Source organism: Dendropsophus ebraccatus, chromosome 12 (assembly GCF_027789765.1).
Source record: "Dendropsophus ebraccatus isolate aDenEbr1 chromosome 12, aDenEbr1.pat, whole genome shotgun sequence".
Classification (NCBI taxonomy): Eukaryota; Metazoa; Chordata; class Amphibia; order Anura; family Hylidae; genus Dendropsophus; species Dendropsophus ebraccatus.
Genome location: NC_091465.1, coordinates 23,905,946 through 23,931,250, shown reverse-complemented (window position 1 = coordinate 23,931,250; position 25,305 = coordinate 23,905,946). Strand labels below are relative to the sequence as shown.

At 44.2% G+C, this 25,305-nt stretch overlaps 1 protein-coding gene and 1 pseudogene across 4 annotated transcripts in view; one reads left to right on the top strand and one right to left on the bottom strand.

The window, feature by feature from the left end:
* LOC138770028 (zinc finger protein 773-like) overlaps positions 1–22,017 on the bottom strand; it is a 23,094-nt pseudogene extending 1,077 nt beyond the window's left edge.
* Positions 1–25,305, top strand: part of LOC138770025 (zinc finger protein 679-like) — a 52,803-nt gene that overhangs the window by 21,846 nt on the left and 5,652 nt on the right. For 2 of the 4 annotated variants that reach the window (XM_069948889.1, XM_069948892.1), the window contains exons 1-2: positions 22,158–22,297; positions 23,271–23,321. In XM_069948889.1, the coding sequence (XP_069804990.1) occupies positions 23,283–23,321 (39 nt within the window). In that variant the 5' untranslated portion in view covers positions 22,158–22,297; positions 23,271–23,282. Of the gene's footprint in view, positions 1–22,157; positions 22,298–23,270; positions 23,322–25,305 lie in introns of those variants that run through there. The other 2 variants (XM_069948890.1, XM_069948891.1) reach the window with 2 other exon arrangements.

Below are 25,305 nucleotides of genomic sequence, written 5' to 3'. Positions count from 1 at the left end.
AAATAAAAGGGAAAAATTATTAACTAGGAAAGGCAAGAAACTTAAAAGGGAACTCCAACCAATGTATCCTCTACACCTGCTGTAGAAGATTTAGAAGCTGGTAACAGCTGGTAAAAAAAATCTGATTAAAAAAAAAAAAGTTTTTTTTCTAGCTAATAAATACAGAAAGTGTAAGATTGCAGGCACCATAGAAGTAGTTATTTTTACCGTATTTTCCGGCGTATAAGATGACTTTTTAACTCCCCAAAAAATTCTTCTCAGAAGTCGGGGATCGTCTTATACGCCGCATATGGTGGGGGAGCTCAATAATGGCCACATCCCCACTTTATGCAGTGACCGGTATAAAAAAAAAAAACGAACAATTCAACTCACCTGTGACCAGTTCCCGGCAGCTGTGTGTCTCCTGTCATGTTTCCGGCACAGGCAGTGTGATGCAGAGACACGGTTTGTGCCAGAGTTCCCTGAAGCTCTCCCGGCAGTTGAGCGTCTCATTGGAGATGCTCTGAGACACTCAGCTGCCGGGCGAGCTTTGGGGACCTCCCGTGTCTTTGCATCACACTGGCTGCACGGGAAACATGACGGGAGACACGCACCTGCTGGGAATGGGTGACAGGTAAATTGATTGTTGTTGTTTTTTTTCAGCTTCAGCTGACCCCTGCCTGACCGCAGCAGGGCTCCATCTAGTAAACCCTGCTGCGGTTACGCAGGGGTTAACATTTTCCGGTGTATAAGACTGAAAATCTTCTTAAGGGTGCCTTCACACCTACCGGATCCGCAGCAGATCTCACTTCTGTGAATTCGTAGCGAGATCCACTGCGGATCCGGTACCATTCACCCTAATGATAGCACATACCCGCAGCGGGATTAACATCCCGCTGTGAGTATGAGCTTTAACCCCCTGGTGCCCGCAGCTCCGCCGCTGCCCCCATCAGCCCCGGCGCCCGCAACCTCAATTGCCGCACGCAGCCCGCACGCATCCCCCATCATCCCCGCAGCCAGCATGCATCCCCCATCATCCCCGCAGCCAGCATGCATCCCTGATCGCCACCCGCCCGCATCCCCCATCATCCCTGCAGCCCGCCCACATCATCCCAGCAGCTGCGCTGAGGGGCAGGTAATGTATGCTCTCGGCGGCGGCCGGCGGGCTGCGGGGATGCGTGCGGGCGGCGATTGGGGATGCGGGCGCCGGGGCTGATGGGGGCAAATTCGCAGAAGTGAGATCCACTGCGGATCCGGTAGGTGTGAAGGCACCCTAAAAGTCAGGGGTCTTTCTATCTGCCCATTAATCTTATATGCTGGAAACTATGGTATTTATCTTGCCTGGCATTGTGCTACACTTTTGTTTTGATGCTGCCAGGGCTTGTATGAGCAGGATTAACGTTACAGGTTATATTTCCAGAGCTCCTCTCACAGACATTGCCTCTGTTTGCAGCTGCCTACATACACAAGATGGATGCAGTTATTCACTTTCTTCACACACAACACAGTTTTCTTAATCATGAGACAATCTGCTGCCCAGCATGTGAAACACAATTCCTGAAGAGTCACTACTGCTAATCTACGATAATGTCCAGGTGCTCCAGTTGGGTGATGCAAGTATTAATGGCAGCATCTAGGGGGCTTTTTTGGTGGGAACACGCTGTACTTTTTACTGGTATCCCTCATTTTAGTTTTATCACATAAAGTTTTATGACACCACAAAAAAATTATTTGTGAAGGGAAATTTAAAAAAAAAAAAAAAAAAAGCTAATTTGTGGAGCAATAATTTTTTTATTTGTATACTAAGTTTATTCTATGGGTTAGTGTGATTGCAATAATGCCAAGTATACATTTTCCAACATTTTTTTTATTGTTCCACAATTTTTTTTTCCAGCTTTGTGTTTACTGCTCAAAAAACTAGGTGTCTCCATGGTAACAGACTACAAACAAACCCTGTGTAGTCTGATTGTGCAGTAATAAATGACCTTCCTGCTATCTGGCCCCTCTCCTATTATCTGTTGCATAAAAATGGTGGCAAAGAAGCCTTGATAGTCTTTAAAGAAGACAGATGAGTTACACACAGAATGGAAAGAAACAGCCATACATCACTAGAAGAGACTTACGTGCTTTGATACTGTCCTGAAAGGCACATGGATCATTAGGCCGATCTTCATCTTTACTCACTGTCAATCCGTTGTCAAGTTGTAAAATTAGGCCGATCTTCATCTTTACTCACTGTCAATCCGTTGTCAAGTTGTAAATTATTCCCTATGGTAAAAAAATAAACCTTAAAGGCGTGCTCTGGTAAAAAGATTTGTTTTTCTTTCAAATCAACTGGTGTCAGAAAGTTATTCAGATTTGTAAATTACTTCTATTTAAAAATTCTTATGCCTTCCAGTACTTATAAGCTGCTGTATGTCTTGCAGGAAGTAGTGTATTATTTCATTTGTATTACTCCACACTTAAAGGGGTACACTAGAGAAAAAAGAAAAAAAAATAAGTCAACTGGTGCCGTAAAGGCATACAAAACTAAATTACATCTATCAAAACATTCAAGTATTTATCAGCTGCTGTATGTCCTGCAGGAAGTGGTGTACTTTTTCCAACCTGACACAGTGCTCTCTGCTGCCACCTCTGTCCATGTCAGGAACTTTCTAGAGCAGGAGAGGTTTTCTTTTGCTATTTGCTACTGCAGTTCCAGTCATTGACAGAGGTGGCAGCAGAGATCGCTGTGTCAGACTCAAAATAATACCCCACTTCCTGCAGGACATACAGCAGCTGATAAGTACTGGAAGACTTGAGATTTTTAAACAGAAGTAAATACAAATCTATATAGCTTTCTGACAACAGCTCATTTGAAAGAAAAAGAAATTTCAACAAAGTACCACATAGTAGTGAGTCACGCATCAGCGCCACCCACTGCTGTCTATGAAGCTGCAGTTGTTGGGGACAGAAACACTTAGTGAGTCAGCCAAAAAAGATGGGGAGAGGAACATCTAAAGGGGTGTAGTAACTATAGAAGTATAGAAGCCTGTATCTGAGGTCAGCACACAGCACAAGATCTTGGTTACACATGTTTGTGGTAGGGTGGCGCTCTTCTCTGGTGGGGGAAGAGCTGCCATATGCATCATATACCTTCAGTAGAACAGTTCCTCCCCCTCCTGCGCACTTTGATTGGATGTGTACAGGGATAAGCCGCTGCCAGACACCTCTGATGTCCCTGATCTTCAACTCAGAGTGTCTGGAGGGCCCATAAAACCCCAATCCTACCAAAGAGCTCCAACATACACTCACCGGCCACTTTATTAGGTACACCATGCTAGTAACGGGTTGGACCCCCTTTTGCCTTCAGAACTGCCTCAATTCTTCGTGGCATAGATACAACAAGGTGCTGGAAGCTTCCTCAGAGATTTTGGTCCATATTGACATGATGGCATCACACAGTTGCCGCAGATTTGTCGGCTGCACATCCATGATGCGAATCTCCCGTTCCACCACATCCCAAAGATGCTCTATTGGATTGAGATCTGGTGACTCTGGAGGCCATTGGAGTACAGTGAACTCATTGTCATGTTCAAGAAACCAGTCTGAGATGATTCTAGCTTTATGACATGGCGCATTATCCTGCTGAAAGTAGCCATCAGATGTTGGGTCCATTGTGGTCATAAAGGGATGGACATGGTCAGCAACAATACTCAGGTAGGCTGTGGCGTTGCAACGATGCTCAATTGGTACCAAGGGGCCCAAAGAGTGCCAAGAAAATATTCCCCACACCATGACACCACCACCACCAGCCTGAACCGTTGATACAAGGCAGGATGGATCCATGCTTTCATGTTGTTGACGCCAAATTCTGACCCTACCATCCGAATGTCGCAGCAGAAATCGAGACTCATCAGACCAGGCAACGTTTTTCCAATCTTCTACTGTCCAATTTCGATGAGCTTGTGCAAATTGTAGCCTCAGTTTCCTGTTCTTAGCTGAAAGGAGTGGCACCCGGTGTGGTCTTCTGCTGCTGTAGCCCATCTGCCTCAAAGTTGGACGTACTGTGCGTTCAGAGATGCTCTTCTGCCTACCTTGGTTGTAACGGTTGGCTATTTGAGTCACTGTTGCCTTTCTATCAGCTCGAACCAGTCTGCCCATTCTCCTCTGACCTCTGGCATCAACAAGGCATTTCCGCCCACAGAACTGCCGCTCACTGGATGTTTTTTCTTTTTCGGACCATTCTCTGTAAACCCTAGAGATGGTTGTGCGTAAAAATCACAGTAGATCAGCAGTTTCTGAAATACTCAGACCAGCCCTTCTGGCAACAACAACCATGCCACGTTCAAAGGCACTCAAATCACCTTTCTTCCCCATACTGATGCTCGGTTTGAACTGCAGGAGATTGTCTTGACCATGTCTACATGCCTAAATGCACCGAGTTGCCGCCATGTGATTGGCTGATTAGAAATTAAGTGGTAACGTGCAGTTGGACAGGTGTACCTAATAAAGTGGCCGGTGAGTGTATATATTGTGTGGAAATGAAGGACTTCTGTACGCACCATCAGCTGAAGGTGTCTGTGTTTCTCCTGGCGGCTGCGGAGGATCCTCTAGTATGGTGCTGTCTTGTTTAACTCGGAGAAAAATATCAGGGCTGCCTGAAGGAAAACCTGCGGGGAGAAATAGAGATCACAGCTATAACAATCCCCTAGACAATATAAGCAATGAGGCCTGTGCCCTGCAATGGCTTGGACTACCATCCAGGGAGTGAGGCACACAGCCATCAAAAACTTAGTGGGGGTCCTAGTACAGAGACCCCAACTGATCAAAATTTTTGACATGTCCAATTATTTGACTGGTTGGAGCGCCTCTGCGGAGACCACCACCGACCAGAGTGAGCAGCAATCTCCTTCCAAGAGAATTATAATGGGACCATCCAAAGAAGTTGGATGGAGATCACAGTGGGTCGGTAATCAAAGATTATCTGCCAAAGATTTGAAGCCAAAGCCAGGAACAGACTATAAACAGAGATCGGGTCATAATGGAAAGCCTAAGATTTCTCCTCTTTTCAAATCCATTCCTGGCTTTGGCTTCAAATTTTTGGCAGATAATCTGTCAGATACTCTTTCCATGTAAATGGACCCTAAGACCCCAACCGATCACAACTTTTGACATGTCTCTTTTTTTAATGACCAGTAAATTTTAAAGGGCCAGTACACTGGTGAATGATGTACTTCACCTTTAAGGGCATTGACAGGCTACATGCTCCCATCTTGGAAATCTATGACATCACATCCCCAATGATGTGTTAAAGGAGCCTAAGCCCTTATGATGTTTGTGTCACACAGCAATATGTCTAGTTAACCCTTTACATTATGACTTTACTCACCACCTGAAAGCTTACAGCGGCTCTCCTGCTTGGCTGGATCATGGCTGCCCCCATGCCTGCCTGCTTCTGCCTGCTTCTGGATTCAGAATTCTTACCAAGACGTCAGGGTTGCTGATAGTGTATCCTGTATGATACAATCACATATAAATAAATAATACACAAGTACCTATGCTATGACATATACACTCCAACGTTAGCTAGAGTAGGACTCCAGAAAGTAGTCCCTCGCACTATTAGTTATAGGCTCTATGATCCATTATTCTGAATCTCTACCTCCCACAGACTAAAGTGTCACTGTCGTTTTCTTTTTTTTTTTGCAGAAATCAACAGTAGAAGCGATTTTAAGAAACTTTGTCATTGGGTTTATTAGCCGAAAAATGCATTTTTATCATGAAAAAGCAGTTTGAAGCTCTCCCCCCGGTCTTCATTGTTCTCTATAGAGAGGGGAGGGGTGGAGGGAGAAGAGGCACCAAAACAGGACATCAAAGGGTTAATTTACAGCTACATCACCAGGCTATCTTCTCTGAAGTCAGCACTGACCTCTCTGACCTCTGAATACCGGCTTTCACACAGGTCCCACTGTGTAATCCTTTGTTCTCTGCTCTCTACTGGCGACTAATCTCCCTTCCACTCTCCATAGGTTACACAGGGCACGTCTGATGTGAAAGAGTCGAGATTTCCTGATAATGAGCAGTGTATGAGAAAGGGGGGGGGCCTGGGGAAAGTCTTTTTGAATGCAGATAATGGCTTATTTGCCTAATAAACCTAATTACAAAGTTTCTTAAATTTCCCTGGACTATTGATTTCGGCAAAAGAAAAAAAAAAGGAAAAAATACTACAGTGACACTTTAAGAAAGAGTTGTGGGCATGCTTAGTATGTTCTCTCCTCTCTTTCTTAGCCTATAGTGGCCATTTTTGAGTCTCAGGGACTGACCCATCTATGAGATCAGTATAAAACCTGAGTATATTAGTTGTCTCTGTCGCCATCTGCATTACCCATAGCAGCCAGGACTCCATGAATTTCTTGCATAACGTTTCTATACAGCTCCTTCTGCCATTCTTCCAAGCTCATCCAATCTTCCTCCGAAAAATAGATGGCCACGTCATTGAAAGTTACCAGTGTCTGAAACAGAAGAAATTACAATTATAGGTGATCGCTGAAGCAGCATCCCCCATTTACCCAATATCTATCGGTAAATATACACCTGGATCAGGTAGCTTACCTGCATGGAGGCGGCTCCTGACATTGACTGCATAATGATGGATTCCAGATGGGCAGCTACTTTTTATTCTAGCAGAAGATGGAAAAAATGCAAATGTTAAAAAACACTTTTGCTGGGTAACATATCAGATGACTACTCAGATGTGTATGAAGACCCTGGTCTGACACAATACTTCATGTCCACAATAATTACTCCACACTTAAAGGGGTATGCTAGAGAAAAAAGAAAAAAATATTAAGTCAACTGGTGCCGTAAAGACATACAAAACTAAATTACGTCTATCGAAAAATTCAAGTACTTATCAGCTGCTGTTTGTGCTGCAGGAAGTGGTGTGTTCTTTCCAGTCTTACATGGAGCTGTCTGCTGCCACCTCTGTCCATTTCAGGAACTGTCCAGAGCAGGAGAGGTTTTCTATGGGGATTTGTTCCTGCTCTGGACAGTTCCTGCCATGGTCAGAGGTGGCAGCAGAGAGCACTGTGTCTGATTAGAAAGAACTATAGGACTTCCTGCAGGGCATCAGGCAGCTGATAAGTACTGGATGCCTTCATTTTTTTTATAGAATCAATCTGTATAGCTTTGTGGCACCAGTTCATTTGAAAACAGTTAATTTTTTTTTCTGGTATACCCCTTTAAGGATGTAGTACTGACTAGCCCAACCCTATCTATATGCCCTATGTGGTTAATATGTGACCACAGAACTGTCACTACAGCGCTGTTTACTAGTCAAAATATCTGATGAAGGAAATCATTTAAAAGGGGAAATTAATTTAAAAGGGGAAATCCAACTTAAAGTGTACCTCTTATTTAGTTAAAGGAGAAGTCCGGAGAAAATTTTTATTAAAGTATTGTATTGCCCCCCAAAAGTTATACAAATCCCCAATATACACTTATTATTGGAAATGCTTATAAAGTGTTAAAAGTTCTATACTAGTAGATAGTATAACAGATACGGCGCTTGATTATGGCTAAAATGTAGCTCGCTGCTAGTGGGTACGATTTGGAGATGGACCCGTTCCCTCCAGGTAGTAATGATTATAAGTAAATAGCTATGTATCCAGCGCCACTACTCTGGTGCCCAAGTGTCAATAAGATCAATAGGGTGGATAAAACTTACTCAGTCCCGATATTAGAGCTGGTACGATATCCCCTGTGTGGTTGTCCTCGGTTGTATTATCTTGGTAGCAGTCTTGATAGATGAATGTAACAATTCAGTCTGTGGATTCTATGCCGGGAGCGCGAACTCAACCGGCTTCAGCGTTCCGTGTGGGTGAAGTGTGACGTCACAGTAACTTACTACGGAGTCTCAAAGGGACCATCCAACGTTTCAGCGTGACTTACGCCTTCATCAGGGATAATGGCCGCCCTTGGGTCTCTCCTTTTATCGATGTTGGTGGAACGCTTCCCATCAGACAGGTAATCCGTCGTTCACATTCTGCGTTTTTCCTTTTAGTACTGCTGGCTGTACTCCCATATTGTTGTTATGTACTCTATAGTCCTTGTTCATCCACTATTAGTTTAAAAATGCGAAAAGTTCCAATTCTGCATTCAGTCCATTAGGTTGTATTTTTAATTTCTCCCCTGTGTTTCTCTGTGTAGTGTTTTGATAGGGGGTGTCCTTTGAATTTTCTTTCTATATTGTATATGTGTTCCTGTAATCTTCTATGTAGCATACGTTTAGTGCGACCTATATATATATTTTCTCACAAGGACATTTACTAAAGTAAATTATCCCTTTATCTGTACACGAAATGTGTGTTTTTATTACATGCGTGTGTTCTTTATTTTTTAGCTCTAGAATAGGGTTCTTTATTTTGCATTTTTGGCAAGCTTTACACTTTCTGCATGGGTAAAAACCAGGGGTTGTGTGAATATAATCATTTAAAGGACAACTCCAGCGGGACCCCCCCCCCAAAAAAAAAACACAGACACACACAGACACCATACTCACCATCCCTCCGGTGACGATCGCCACTCCATTCGCCCGCCGTCCGCCTCACCGTCACCTGCCTCCGCCGTCCAGCGATGTCTCTTGCTTCCGGGTCCATGAGAGAGAAAAGGCTGCCAGTGCGCTTGTGCACCGGCAGCCTTTTCATTGGCTGGAGCGCATCACATGGCTTCCAGCAAGCTCAGCCAATCAGAGCTGAGCAAGCTGGAAGCCATGTGATGCGCTCCAGCCAATGAAAAGGCTGCTGGTGCGCATGTGCACCAGCAGCCTTTTCTCTCCCATTCACTCTCAATGAAGATGCCGAAGAGGAAGAAGACCCGGACCACCCCCCAGCTCTGACGTCATCCGACACCAGAGAAGAGGACCGTGACGACCGTAATAGGTAATGTATACATTCTTTATCTTCCGGGGTGGGGGGTCGGGGGTCGGAAAGTGGGGGAAGGGGGCCAGACCGGGTATTTAACCACATTACAAAGTTATATAACTTTGTAATGTGTATTAAATAAGCCAAAAAAAAAATTCGCCGGAGTTGTCCTTTAAATTATTTTTGATTTTTTTGTCGTATTTTACTGTTGGAGCGATCATATTTCCTACGTTTTTGGCTTCTCTAAAAATGAATGTCCGGTTTTTTGGGATTCTTTGTCCTATAATTTTGTCTCCTCTCAAAATGTCCTAATGTTTTTTTATTATTTTTTTGAAAATATTGCTTTGAATCGTGTATGTCGTTGTCCTTGTCTGTTTTATTTTTCTCCTGCAGTAGTGTTCCTCTTTCCATCTTGCCTATCTCTCTGTATGTCGTTTCTATATGTTCTCTATTGTATCCTTTGGCTAACAGTTTGTTTTGTAATTTTGTGGCTTCCTCTTTATAATCGTCTTTGTTCGTGCAGTTTCTTCTAAGTCTGGTGAATTGTCCCATCGGAATGTTGGTGAGCCATAGGGGCAAATGGCAGCTTTTTCTGTCTATATAACTGTTACTATCCGTGGGTTTGGTATATGTCTTAGTGTGTAAACAGTTATTATTAACATAAATAGTTAGGTCTAAAAAGTTTATTTCCTCTTTGCTAAAATGTGGCGTAAAATTCAGATAAAATTAATTTTTATTCATTTGTTCTAAAAACATTTGTAAACTTTCTTCCCCTCCTTTCCAAATAAAAACAATATCATCTATAAATCGATACCATAGTAAGAGGTCGGCGATGAGCACTCCATTCGGATGTATGAAGTCATTCTCCCACTGTCCCACATACAGGTTTGAATAACTTGGTGCAAATTTCGTGCCCATCGCGGTGCCCCATATCTGTCTGTAAAATTGTCCCTCATAAAAGAAGTAATTGTGATGTAAAATGAATGATATACATTCCCTTAAAAACGTTATTTGGTCTTCTTCATATTTTCCTGATGTTCTCAAAAAGAATTCCGTAGCTTCTCTCCCTTAGTCATGTTGTATGATCGTGTATAATGATGTGACGTCTAAAGTGAATAAGATGTAGTTTTTTTCCCATTTAACTTGGCTGATTTTTTGTAATATGTGTTTTGTGTCTTTTAAGTACGTTGGAAGGGATTGTGCGCATCCCTGTAAAAATTGGTCTAGGTATCCAGATAGATTGGATGTCAAACTGTCTATCCCTGAGATGATGGGTCTCCTTGGGGGGTTGTCTAATGACTTATGAATTTTTGTTTTTTTTTATTTATAATATACTCTCTTTCATTCTTTGAGATGATTCCTTTCTCTTTTCCTTTTTCTATCAGTGTATTTAGTTCTTGTTTGTACTTAAGCGTTCGATCTCCACTTAGTTTTTCATAGGTTTTATTATCTTCCAATATTCTTCGGCATTCTCCATGGTATTGTTCTTTGTTCAGAATAACGATACTTCCTCCCTTATCGGCAGGTCGTATAATTATATCGTTGTTTTCTTGTAAACTCTTGATTGCGTTCTTCTCTTTTCTAGTTAAATTTTTATTTTTTTGTTTGTTCGATATTTTGGTGTTCCTTATTTCCCTGGTTATCATATGTTCAAAGGTTTTCAAAGCTTCTGAGTGTTCATTTTGGGGACAGAATTTGGACTTCTTTTTCAATGAAGTATGGGTATATGTCTCCTTACTCTCTGTTTTGGTCTGAATAGGGTTCTTAAGGAAGAACTTTTTGAGGGTGAGGTTTCTGATGAATTTTTTTACCCCTATATATGCATCAAATTTATTAAATCTAGAAGTTGGGGCATATTTTAAACCCTTTTGTAGAAGGGATTGTTCATTCGGTTTCAAAGTGTACTTGCTTAAGTTGAAGATTTTTTGTGTTTCTTTTCCTAGTGATTTCTCTTTTTTTCTTTTGGTGAATTTCCCTCCTCTGGTTCCTCTCTCGTGTTTTTTCTTGTGACCCTCCGGAAAAAATCCTTCTTAACTGTCTTTTTAATTGTTGTTCTTTTGCCTTTACCCTGGATGTTTGTAGCATGTATATGTTCATGATGTTTCACATGTTTCCTGTCATGACAGGCAGGCATAGACAAGACAAAAGACAGTGGGCCCTAGATCTGAACCCACCCACTGTCACCTGCCTACTTGCCTCAGTCGACCCTAAACGGTCGTGGACAACCACGGAGTCGGTCCCTACACTGCGTAGGTGAATACACAAAACGTAGACAGACAAACAAAACACAATAGAGGATAGTCAACTAGCAGGGTCAAAACCAAACAGACAACGCAGTACAAAATCAGAAGGAGAGCGGATAGTCAAATGTCAGGCAAGAGGTCAGAACACGGGCAGAGCAATAGCAAGGGGATTAGGACAGGGAACGCTGGGAAAGGAGCAGGGGAGCTGGGACTAGTAACAACTAATAGCCAGCAGGGAACTGAGGGATCTGACTGCTTTTTATCCTGGATCAGAGACTAGGTCCAGCAGCTGATTGGACCAGCCCTGATCCCAGCACCAAGCTCAGCTGAACAGATCTAGCAGTGCAGTAACCCCTGCACTGCCAGAAGTCTGACAGGCAAGGTAGGTGTGGCTGGAAAGTAAAACACAGTTCATTCAGTGCAAACACAGACAGAAATTCAGCGCTTCCTCGGCCGCCCGGCACGGACTGAGGAGCGCAAAGTCACATTTCTAACAGTACCCCCCCTCTTATGAGGGGCCTCAGGACCCTCACTCAAAGGACGAGGCTTAGAGGGGTTACAATTATGAAATTGTCTAATGAGACGGGGAGCGTGGACATCTCGGCTTGCCACCCAAGTCCGTTCTTCCGGGCCGAACCCCTTCCAATGAATGAGGTATTGAACGGAGTTCTGCACCCGGCGAGAGTCCAGAATTTTCTCAATTTCAAACTCAAGCTCCCCTTGAATGACCAGGGGATCTGGAGGAATAGACGGCAACACAGGAGTGATATACCTTTTCAATAGAGCCTTATGGAACACATTATGAATTTTCATGACTCTTGGCAATTGCAACCTGAAAGAAACAGGGTTAATTATCTCAGTGATGACATAAGGCCCAATGTATTTGGGTGCCAGTTTTCCAGACGGAACCCTAAGTTTCAAGTTTTTGGTGGAAAGCCACACCTTGTCACCCACTAGGTATTCTGGGCCAGATATGCGTCTTTTGTTAGCTTGTTTTTTCGATAATTCCTGGGCTTTAACCAAGTTCTCAAGAGCTTGGGCCCAGACTGTGCACAGTCTTCTATAGGTTTTTTCAGCTGACGGGTTAACAGATTCAGCAGCATGCGCAGATGAAAACCTCGGATTAAAACCATAATTGCAGAAAAACGGCGACATTTTTTTAGAATGATTTTCTCTATTATTGAGGGCGAATTCTGCCAAGGACAAATACTCCTTCCATTTGTCCTGGGCACTAGAAACAAAGCATCTTAGAAATTGTTCTAATGATTGGTTGACTCTTTCAGTCTGCCCATTAGTCTGAGGATGGAAGGCAGATGAAAATGCCAATGAAGTCCCCAATCGACCACAGAACTCCCTCCAGAACTTAGAGACAAACTGCACCCCTCTATCAGACACAACGTTCTCTGGAACCCCATGAAGTCGTAAAATGTGATTGATGAACAGAGATGCTAACGTACGTGCATTAGGGAGTTTCTTAAGGGGAATCAGATGGCACATTTTAGAAAATCTATCAGTTACGACCCAGATAACAGTCTTCCCTTTTGAAGATGGCAAGTCAGTGATAAAATCCATTGAAATGTGGGTCCAGGGTCTCTCAGGCAAAGGGAGAGGATGTAGAAGACCTTCAGGTAATCTACGAGGAACCTTGGACCTGGCACAGACCTCACAGGCCTCAACAAACAGTTTAGTATCTCTGGCCCAAGACGGCCACCAATAATACCGTGAGAGCAGATACTTTGTGCCAGCAATGCCCGGGTGACCTGCTAAAACTGAACAGTGGGTCTCTTCAAGAACTCTGAGTCGAAGGTTGGGGGGTACAAAGAGTTTTCCCTCCGGGATGTTCCTAGCGGCTAGGGATTGTGAATCTACCACCTGGGCGGCAAGGTCAGGTTGGAGGGTGGCAACGACCACACCTGGTGCTAAAATAGTCTCAGGTTCTTCCCTGGGGGCATTGCTGGCCTCAAAGCTGCGAGACAGAGCATCCGCTCGGACATTCTTAGAACCCGGACGGAAGGTAATTTCAAAATGGAACCTGGTAAAAAATAACGCCCACCTTGCCTGTCGAGGAGTAAGGCGCTTAGCTTTATCAAGGTATAAGAGATTTTTATGATCAGTTAAAACCCTGATCTTATGTTTAGCCCCTTCAAGGAAGTGTCTCCACTCATCAAAGGCCCATTTAATGGCCAACAACTCCCTGTTACCAATGTCATAATTACACTCAGTTTTAGAGAACTTCCTTGAAAAATAGGCTACAGGTCTAAGATTAGTGAGGGTCTCGGAACCTTGTGAGAGGACCGCTCCAACCCCCACTTCTGAAGCATCTACCTCGATGATGAATGGCTGATCTAAATCCGGCTGAATAAGCACTGGGGCCTCAGAAAAACATTTTTTCAACTGTCCAAATGCCTGTACAGCTTCGGGACTCCAGTTCACAAGATCAGCTCCTTTTCTGGTTAAGTCAGTCAGTGGTTTGGCAATGACTGAGAAGCCTTTAATAAATTTTCTATAATAATTGGCAAATCCTAAAAATCGTTGCAGGGCCTTTAGACTAGTAGGTCGTTCCCATTTCTCAATAGCAGCCACCTTCAGTGGGTCCATACAGAAGGAGTTAGGGGTGATAATGTAACCCAGAAAAGAGACCTTTTGGATCCCGAACTGGCATTTGGACAGTTTAGCGTACAGATGGTTCAATCTGAGCAATTCCATAACCTTACGAACATGACCTATGTGTGAGGCCCAATCAGGAGAGAAGATTAAAATGTCATCCAGATAAACTACTAAAAATTGACCAAGATATTTACGGAAAACATCATTAACAAAATGTTGAAAAACTGCCGGCGCGTTGCTTAACCCAAATGGCATAACCAGATATTCAAAATGCCCTTCAGGCGTATTAAAGGCAGTTTTCCACTCGTCCCCCTCCCTTATTCTTATCAGATTGTAGGCCCCACGTAGGTCAATCTTAGAGAACCACTGGGCGCCCACAATCTGATTGAATAGATCCGGAATTAGGGGAAGGGGATGTTGGTTCTTAATGGTAATCTTGTTTAGTTCACGATAATCAATGCACGGTCTAAGACCACCATCTTTTTTCCCCACAAAAAAGAACCCAGCCCCTAAGGGAGAGCAAGAGGGACGAATGTGACCTTTGCGAAGGCTGTCCTGAATGTATTCTCGCATGGCCTCCCTCTCAGGTCTAGACAGATTGAAGATTCTTCCCTTAGGATACTTGGACCCTGGCATCAAGTCAATCGCACAATCATAAGGTCGGTGTGGCGGTAGCACCTCCACAGCCTTCTCATCAAAGACATCAGAAAAGTCAGATAAAAACTCAGGAATTGCTCCCTCCACAGGAGAACAATCTGTGACATTCAGCGCAATACAATGAGAAGCACAATTTGGCCCCCATTTAATCAATTCCCTGTTAGACCAGTCAAACACAGGATTATGCTGGTCCAACCAGGGCAAACCCAAAATAATGTCAGAGGATAAGTTATCCATAACCAGAAAATCAAGATTTTCTTTGTGAACTGATCCAATTTGCACCTCAAGATGCGGAGTGATGTACTGGATTTTACCCCGGGCCAAAGGGGTAAAATCAGCACCAGTAATAGTTAATGGACATTTAAGCAGAAGAGGGCAAATTCCCAAGCATGACCAAAATGCAGAACTAATAAAATTGGCAGAAGCTCCAGAATCCACATGAGCATACCCAGAAATACACTTATTACCTAAAAACAACGAGATGGGCAACATCAATTTGTTCTTATTTTCTAGAGGTACCTGTGCGCCTGAGTGACTCTCTCGACAGTCACTCAGACGCTGGAGTCTTTTCGCCGGTTGACCAGGCTTGGATGGACATTCTTTCACCCAGTGACCAGACTTGCCACAGTACAGGCAGAGATTGTGCTGTAGCCGAAGAGCTCGTCGGGTCTGGGTGTCAGCAGCACCTAGTTGCATGGGGTCTTCTTGTGACAACAGAGGAACAGAAGGATTAGACTTAGGAGTAGAGTTAGGCAAAGAAAGAGATTTAGAAGCATCAGAGGCCACGTCTGTCTCTGAGTCTCCTGTCAACCCTTATTGCCAATGTCATAGTCCCTTCTAACGTGTCAGGGGTAGGGTACACCACTAATAGGTCCGTAAGTTGGTCAGACAACCCCATCCTAAATTGACACCTCAATGCTGGATCGTTCAACCCTGAAGGAACACACCACTGACGGAATTCTGCACAGTACTCCTCTACAGGTCTCTTACCCTGTCGCAGAGAAGTCAGCTGTCGCTCTGCCACAGCGGTTCTGTCTGGGTCATCATATAGTAACCCCAGGGCATCAAAAAAATGGTCCACTGAAGATAATTCCATAGAATCAGGGGGTAACGAAAAAGCCCACTCCTGAGGAGGACCCTGCAAGAGAGACATGACAATGCCGACTCTTTGGGTTTCATCTCCTCAGGAGCGGGGACGTAAACGAAAAAATAATTTGCAACCTTCCTTGAAGATCCTGAAGGCCTTCCTGTCCCCTTTAAATTTTTCGGGGAGCAGAATCGGAGGTTCCAGAGGCATTGCCGCGGTCATGGTCACTTGCCGTGGTGTGGACTCCTGCTCCTGCACCTGTTCTGCAAGATTCTGAACTAGCCTGTTCAGACCTTGCATTTGCTCAACCAGAGCTTTCACAGGATCCATGATGATCCGCAAAAGAAAAAAAATTTTTTTTTTTTTTATTTTTTTTTTAGAGGCTGGCTATTCTGTCATGCCAGGCAGGCATAGACAAGACAAAAGACAGTGGGCCCTAGATCTGAACCCACCCACTGTCACCTGCCTACTTGCCTCAGTCGACCCTAAACGGTCGTGGACAACCACGGAGTCTGTCCCTACACTGCGTAGGTGAATACACAAAACGTAGACAGACAAACAAAACACAATAGAGGATAGTCAACTAGCAGGGTCAAAACCAAACAGACAACGCAGTACAAAATCAGAAGGAGAGCGGATAGTCAAATGTCAGGCAAGAGGTCAGAATACGGGTAGAGCAATAGCAAGGGGATTAGGACAGGGCACGCTGGGAAAGGAGCAGGGGAGCTGGGACTAGTAACAACTAATAGCCAGCAGGGAACTGAGGGATCTGACTGCTTTTTATCCTGGATCAGAGACTAGGTCCAGCAGCTGATTGGACCAGCCCTGATCCCAGCACCAAGCTCAGCTGAACAGATCTAGCAGTGCAGTAACCCCTGCACTGCCAGAAGTCTGACAGGCAAGGTAGGTGTGGCTGGAAAGTAAAACACAGTTCATTCAGTGCAAACACAGACAGAAATTCAGCGCTTCCTCGGCCGCCCGGCACGGACTGAGGAGCGCAAAGTCACATTTCTAACATTTCCCTACTCTATCTGGAGGTGTGATAGGGTTACTTGTTAATTCTGTTATTTCTTCCAAAGATTGATATCTGTTGGTGATGGGTATGTTAGGTATATCTTTTGTCCTAAAATCATGTATTGTTCTTTGTGAGTCATTCATGTTTTGTATTTGTTTTCTTCTTACTACAATTTCTGGAGATATAGGTTTTGGTGTTCTTGGAGATGTAGGCGTTGGTGTTCTCATTTTTTTTCTTATTTGTGTTTGAATTATGTGTATTTTCTATTATTGGACTTCTGCTTGCTTCATTTTCTTCAGCCTGAACAAAGAACAATACCATGGAGAATGCCGAAGAATATTGGAAGATAATAAAACCTTTGAAAAACTAAGTGGAGATTGAATGCTTAAATACAAACAAGAACTAAATACACTGATAGAAAAAGGAAAAGAGAAAGGAATCATCTCAAAGAATGAAAGAGAGTATATTATAAATCAAAATCCCAGAATCCCAGCATTCTACTATCTGCCAAAAATTCATAAGTCATTAGACAACCCCCCAAGGAGACCCATCATCTCGGGGATAGACAGTTTGACATCCAATCTATCTGGATACCTAGACCAATTTTTACAGGGATGCGCACAATCCCTTCCAACGTACTTAAAGGACAACTCCCGCGCTAAGGAAAAGAACCAAAAAACAATCAGAAACCTAGCTTTTATACTTATCATCCCTCCTGAGCTGTCACTGTTTGAATTTCCCACCGTCTGTGCACCTTCTGATTTCTAGTCTTGTTCTTCATTTCTTCCTTGCTTCCTGGTTTCAGCTTCCCATGATGCACTTTGGCTGCTGTGACAAGCTAGCCCCCTGCTGTGACACAGAAAGTGCCTGCCCCTCCATTCACTACAACTCCCATCATACACTAAACATGACCCCCTCTCTCTCTCTTCAGTCAGGCTGCTATATACACATACTGAAGCTGCACACACATACTGTCACCTCACTGTAGTGTACATTCTGCAGGATGGTAAGGGCAGCAGGGGAGAGATAAGACGTCTCTGTAGCTGACATGCCGGGAGTGAGGAGAAAGATAAGCAAGTGACATCACTCACTCACTGAGTCCACTCGCAGCAGGAGGGAGTATGGGGGAGGGGGTCCTGTAGCTGGTTATGTGCTGGGAGTCAGTCACAAGTCATTATTGAGTTGCAGAATGTCACATGGCTTACAGTTGCTCAGCCAATGGGAGCTGAGCAAGCTGAGTCACCTGACCAGGCAGGGGAGGGGGAGGCTGGTGTAACAGGACCTAGAGCAGCCCTCCTGCTGATGACTCATCGTCACTAGAAGGAGCTGTCTGGTGACGGTGACTACAGTAATTAGGTCTGTGTGAGTTTCTTACACTTCCTGGTGGGGGGTTGAGGGGGGAAAAGACAGGGAAGGAGGACAGACAGGTGATTGAAGTATATTACAGTGTTATATAACTTTGTAATGTGCTTCAATTACTGGAATAAAAGTTTTTCATGGGAGTTGTCCTTTAAAAGACAACAAACACATATTACAAAAAATCAGCCAAGTTAAATGGGAAAAAAACTACATCTTATGCACTTTAGACGTCACATCATTATACACGATCATACAACATGACAAAGGGAGAGAAGCTACGGAATTCTTTTTGAGAACATCAGGAAAATATGAAGAAGACCAAATAACGTTTTTAGGGGAATGTATATCATTCATTTTACATCACAATTACTTCTTTTATGAGGGACAATTTTACAGACAGATATGGGGCACCGCGATGGGCACGAAATTCGCACCAAGTTATTCAAACCTGTATGTGGGACAGTGGGAGAATGACTTCATACATCCGAATGGAGTGCTCATAGCCGACCCTTTTACTATGGTATCGATTTATAGATGATATTGTTTTTATTTGGAAAGGAGGGGAAGAAAGTTTACAAATGTTTTTAAGAACAAATTAATAAAAATGAATTTTATCTGAATTTTACGCCACATTTTAGCAAAGAGGAAATAAACTTTTTAGACCTAACTATTTATGTTAATAATAACTGTTTACACACTAAGACATATAACAAACCCACGGATAGTAAAAGTTATATAGACAGAAAAAGCTGCCATTTGCCCCTATGGCTCACCAACATTCCGATGGGACAATTCACCAGACTTAGAAGAAACTGCACGAACAAAGACGATTATGAAGAGGAAGCCACAAAATTACAAAACAAACTGTTAGCCAAAGGATACAATAGAGAACATATAGAAACGACATACAGAGAGATAGGCAAGATGGAAAGAGGAACACTACTGCAGGAGAAAAATAAAACAGACAAGGAGGAGCAAAACGATCTAATAAAAATACCTATCATAACGACATACACGATTCACAGCAATATTTTCAAAAAAATAATAAAAAAACATTAGGACATTTTGACAGGAAACAAAATTATAGGAGAAAGAATCCCAAAAAACCCGACATTCATTTTTAGAAAAGCCAAAAACATAGGAAATATGATCGCTCCAACAGTAAAATACGACAAAAAAAAAATCAAAAATAATTTAAATGATTATATTCACACAACCCCTGGTTTTCACCCATGCAGAAAGTGTAAAGCTTGCCAAAAATGCAAAATAAAGAACCCTATTCTAGAGCTAAAAAATAAAGAACACACGCATCTAATAAAAACACACATTTCGTGTACAGATAAAGGGATAATTTACTTTAGTAAATGTCCTTGTGAGAAAATATATATATAGGTCGCACTAAACGTATGCTACATAGAAGATTACAGGAACACATATACAATATAGAAAGAAAATTCAAAGGACACCCCCTATCAAAACACTACACAGAGAAACACAGGGGAGAAATTAAAAATACAACCTAATGGACTGAATGCAGAATTGGAACTTTTTTAAACTTAATAGTGGATGAACAAGGACTATAGAGTACATAACAACAATATGGGAGTACAGCCAGCAGTACTAAAAGGAAAAACGCAGAATGTGAACGACGGATTACCTGTCTGATGGGAAGCGTTCCACCAACATCGATAAAAGGAGAGAACCAAGGGGGGGCCATTATCCCTGATGAAGGCGTAAGTCACGCTGAAACGTTGGATGGTCCCTTTGAGACTCTGTAGTGAGTTACTGTGACGTCACACTTCACCCACACGGAACGCTGAAGCCAGTTGAGTTCGCGCTCCCGGCATAGAATCCACAGACTGAATCGTTACATTCATCTATCAAGACTGCTACTAAGATAATACAACCGAGGACAACCACACAGGGGATATCGTACCAGCTCTAATATCGGGACTAAGTTTTACTTGGGCACCAGAGTTAGAGTAGTGGCGCTGGATACATAGCTATTTACTTATTATATGCTTATAAAGTGCTTTTTTCCCTGCACTTACTACTGCATCAAGGCTTCACTTCCTGGATAACATGGTGATGTCACTTCCTGGATAACATGGTGATGTCACTTCCTGGATAACATGGTGCTGTCACGACTCGACTCCCAGAGGTGTGCGGGCTGTGGCTGCTGGAGAGGATGATGGCAGGGGGACACTGAGGGACACAGGGCACTGGAGGGACACTGAGCATCCTTCTGCCATCATCCTCTCCAGCAGCTACAGCTCGCACAGCTCTGGGAGTCGAGTTGTGACATCCCCATGTTATCCAGGAAGTGACATCCCCATGTTATCCAGGAAGTGACATCCCTATGTTATCCAGGAAGTGACATCGCCATGTTATCCAGGAAGTGACATCGCCATGTTATCCAGGAAGTGAGGCCTTGATGCAGTAGTAAGTGCAGGGAAAAAAGCACTTTATAAGGATTTCCCGTAATAAGTGTATATTGGTGATTTGTATAACTTTTGGGGGGCAATACAATACTTTAATAAAATTTTTCACCTGACGTCTCCTTTAAGGAGACAGGAAACAAGTCCCAACTCTTGGCACCTCCATAGTCCACTGCTAAAGCAGGTGGCATATGGAATAGCCAGAGATCCCATAGACTTACACTGCAATACAAGTCTATGGGACTTCAAACTATTTTATATACCACTTGCTTAAGCAGTCGACCTCAGAGTTAAAGGGGTATTCCCCCCAAAAGCAAAAAAAATTTAATGCCCCCAAACCTAGCTATTCTTACTCACCAAGTCTCCCCGAGTATTTTGAGCCGTCTCCCATCTTTCTAGCTGCTGCCGTTCCTGAGTTACAAGTTTTTCTAAAACATGGTCTATAATCAAGATAGGAAACTACATTTCCCATCATGCAATGCTTATGTCTGATGATGAAGTAGCAGAGCTGAGATGATGATTGCGGCGTAGCAGAGCTGAAATGGTGATGGCGGCGTAGCAGAGCTGAGATGGTGATGGCGTAGCAGAACTGAGATGATGATGGCGGCATAGCAGAGCTGAGATGGTGCAGCAGAGCTGAGATGGGCCGGGTGAGCGCTTCTAACCCAGCCAATGTGAAGTGAAGGAGGACGGCGGTGGCTGCTGTTAGAGAGGGAGACAGTGATCAGTGAAGCTGTCACTGTCTCTATCTCTAGCAGCAGCCACCCCAGTCACCGGTACCGTGTGTGCCCCCAGCCCCAGAGCTAACCCCCTGGCGGCACCCTGTCACCCTTGTCGCCCGCAGCACCCTGCGCAAACCCCTGCTATGGGGGGGGGGGGGGTTGTGCAGGGTGCTGCGGGTGACAGGGTGCCACCAGGGGTCACAGTCAGGGGGTCAGCTCTGGGGCTGGGGGCACACACGGTACCGGTGACTGGGGTGGCTGCTGCTAGAGATAGAGACAGTGACAGCTTCACTGATCACTGTCTCCCTCTCTAACAGCAGCCACCGCCGTCCTCCTTCACTTCACATTGGCTGGGTTAGAAGCGCTCGCCCGCCCATTGAAGAGAAGGAGGACACGTGATGCCGTCTCGGAGGGTGGGGGCGAGGAGCAGGGAGCGTGTCGGAGTGGACTGAGGTCTGATGATTCTCTGCATTCCATGGGGGTGAATGTACCTAGATAACAGCAAAACTGTGCAGAATCCATAATAACTTTATATTGGAAAGATGGAAAGCTACGGGTAGGCAGCGTATTAATGCAAAAATAATTTTGGGGGGAATACCCCTTTAATGAGAGTTTTGACTCTTATTTTGCTGTTATAAAGGTACCCTTTAAATTCTATTATTAATTATTATACAAAGAATAAGCTCAATCTGGTACATCTGGAGTCCCCCCTATAAATCCAGATATACTGCAAATGGGTAAACTGTATATTTTCTAATAAATATATATATATATATATATATATATATATATATATATATATATATAGATAGATAGATATATGTTAGAAAATATAGTTTACTCAATATACACTATATCACCCATAGCAATAACTAACCTAAGAGTTAGTCCATTCTGCAGACCACCTCCTGACCACTGCCCCCATCATTAGCTGTCGCCTATGCAGAACATAAGAGCTTCTATAAACTTCTCAGGCTATGGGCTGTGCAGAGCAGGTGGATATTGACAACACACACTGTAGCTGACAGCTGCCTACCCAGAATCCCCCGCAGCGCCGCCCCAGCTTGGCCCCCTTCTCTTATCCTGATCAACCTGTTGTTCGCGCACAATAAAGTTTTCACGCTTTGAAGCGCGCGGCGCGCCGGGACTTGTAGTCTTCTCCGTGTCTGCCTTTTGTTTTACCGTAGTCCTCTGCGGTGACAGGCAGTATTCCCGGGACGGGGCGGCCCTTGACAGCTGGAGCCTCTGGGCCGGCAGGTATCAGATAACAGCTGCACAGAGGAAGGGGTGAGTGGGACATTAGGGTTGCTATCACTTCTATTGGAGGGGTCCATAGATTTGGGGTTGTTATGGGCAGGGGTGTCCTTGGCTGCTCTTCTGCAGGTACCAGGACGATCCGGATGCACATATGGCCCTGCAATGTGTTTAGACTGCTGAGGTGGAATGATCTGCAGGCCCTGAGCTTCTGCAGAGGTGAACAGGTTGCATCTAAGGGGGGTTAAAGGGCTTAAAGGGGATCACAGTCTCATCTGCTGCACCAGAGAACTCAGCTCTGTAAACTAGAGGACCCTGGCACACACTGTGCACCAAAACCCTTTAAGTGTAAACATCACTTTAACATAAAAAGTTGAGAAATGTTGAGCCATGTCTGTTTAGGCTCAACTACAACTCCCATCATGCCCTGTCAGATAAAAGATGTTCGGACATGCTGGGAATTGTAGGGCCGCAGGTTGGGGAACAACTTTATTGCATTATGTAGATGTGTTTTGCAGAATATTGTATTTAAAGGGGGCCGCTTTCTTCCAGAAACAGCACCTTTCCTGTCCTCTGGGTGTGGGGGTTTTGCAGCTCAGCTCCGTTAAAGTGAATGGAGTTGAATTGCAATACCACACACAACCTAGGGACAGGGGTGGCGCTGTTTCTGGAAGAAAGTGGTTGTTCTTTTTTTAAGCCTCAGTACTCTGGGATTCAAAAGTATCACTCCTATGAAGCTCCGCTCCTCTGACATGCAATACCACACACAAACTGTGGACAGGGGTGGCGCTGTTTTTAGAAGAAATCAACCATTTTTTTCTAATCTTATTATGCAAGAGATATATTGAAGGTTTGACTGGTTTTCAGACTCCCGCTGATCTGCAGCTCCACAATTGTAATATTATCAAAGCAGGAGAATAATATAATACAATGTATATATGTAATTGCCACATTTGTTTAATTATTCATATTTATATTAGTAATAATTCCTTTATTTCTTCTTTAGGCCGAAAGAGGGATGAATTTTCCCCCAGTGCACTCGGCTCCTGGCTCCCTGGTTAGTAACCATCATGTATCTTATTCCAGTCCAGGGAATTTCTATTCTGTTTTATAGAATTCTCAATATATAGCAAGAAAATATTCTACCAAGGAAAGGTGTGTCAAGTAACAGGCCTAAGCTTAAAGGAGAAATTTTTTATTAAAGTATTATATTACCCCCCAAAAGTTATACAAATCCCCAATATACACTTATTACGGGAAATGCTTATAAAGTGCTTTTTTCCCTGCACTTACTACTGCATCAAGGCTTCACTTCCTGGATAACATGGTGATGTCACTTCCTAGATAACATGGTGATGTCACTTCCTGGATAACATGGTGATGTCACTTCCTGGATAACATGGTGATGTCACAACCCGACTCCCAGAGCTGTGCGGGCTGTGGCTGCTGGAGAGGATGATGGCAGAGGGATGCTCAGTGTCCCTCCAGTGCCCTGTGTCCCTCAGTGTCCCCCTGCCACCATCCTCTCCAGCAGCCACAGCCAACACAGCTCTGGGAGTCAGGTCGTGACATCACCATGTTATCCAGGAAGTGACATCACCATGTTATCCAGGAAGTGACATCACCATGTTATCCAGGAAGTGACATCACCATGTTATCCAGGAAGTGACATCACCATGTTATCCAGGAAGTGACATCACCATGTTATCCAGGAAGTGACATCACCATTTTATCCCAGAAGTGAAGCCTTGATGTAGTAGTAAGTGCAGGGAAAAAGCACTTTATAAGCATTTCCTGTAATAAGTGTATATTGGGAATTTGTATAACTTTTGAGGCAATACAATACTTTATTAAAAATTTTCGCCAGACTTCTGCTTTAAGGGAGACCTTTCACCCAGGCACCCGGGGCAGAGCCCACCCAACCCCCCAGTAGACCCCCGGATACTTTCCCCCTCCTGCAAGTCCCGCTCCAGAAGCCGGTCCTGCCGCAGAGAAATCGCCACCCGATGGACCGCATGGACATATCTGGTCATTTAAATATCGCGCGTGCAGTCCGTTGGGCTGCGATTTCTCTGCGGCAGGACCATCTTCTTGGGGCAGGACTTGCAGGAGGGGGTAAGTATCCAGAGCTCTGGCTCAGGCACTGCCCCAGGTGCCAGGTCTCCTTTAAGGGCCCTATAACACAGAGCGATTATCGACCGCACTTGGCCATTTACTGTTTTGTCCGATAGTCGTTTGGTGTAAGGGTGCATGTTAAAAGATTACTATCAGCCAACATGCACAATGTGCATGTTGACTTTGTGGTCTTTCAACAAAATGCAACGCAATGATCATGTCAGCGACGATCTGCTGCTCGCCACTCTGTGTAATAGGCTCTGCGGCAGCAGTCCACCGCTGACTTCAGTGGGCTACGGATTGTCCGGGCCTATACATTGTCCGGGCCTATACATTGTCCGGGCCTATACATTGTCCGGGCCTATACATTGTCCGGGCCTATACATTGTCCGGGCCTATACATTGTCCGGGCCTACACATTGTCCGGGCCTACACATTGTCCGGGCCTACACATTGTTCGGGCCTATACATTGTCCGGGCCTATACATTGTCCGGGCCTATACATTGTCCGGGCCTATACATTGTCCGGGCCTATACATTGTCCGGGCCTATACATTGTCCGGGCCTACACATTGTCCGGGCCTATACATTGTCCGGGCCTATACATTGTCCGGGCCTATACATTGTCCGGGCCTATACATTGTCCGGGCCTATACATTGTCCGGGCCTATACATTGTCAGGGCCTATACATTGTCCGGGCCTATACATTGTCCGGGCCTATACATTGTCCGGGCCTATACATTGTCAGGGCCTATACATTGTCCGGGCCTACACATTGTCCGGGCCTATACATTGTTCGGGCCTATACATTGTCCGGGCCTATACATTGTCCGGGCCTATACATTGTCCGGGCCTATACATTGTCCGGGCCTATACATTGTCCGGGCCTATACATTGTCCGGGCCTATACATTGTCCGGGCCTAT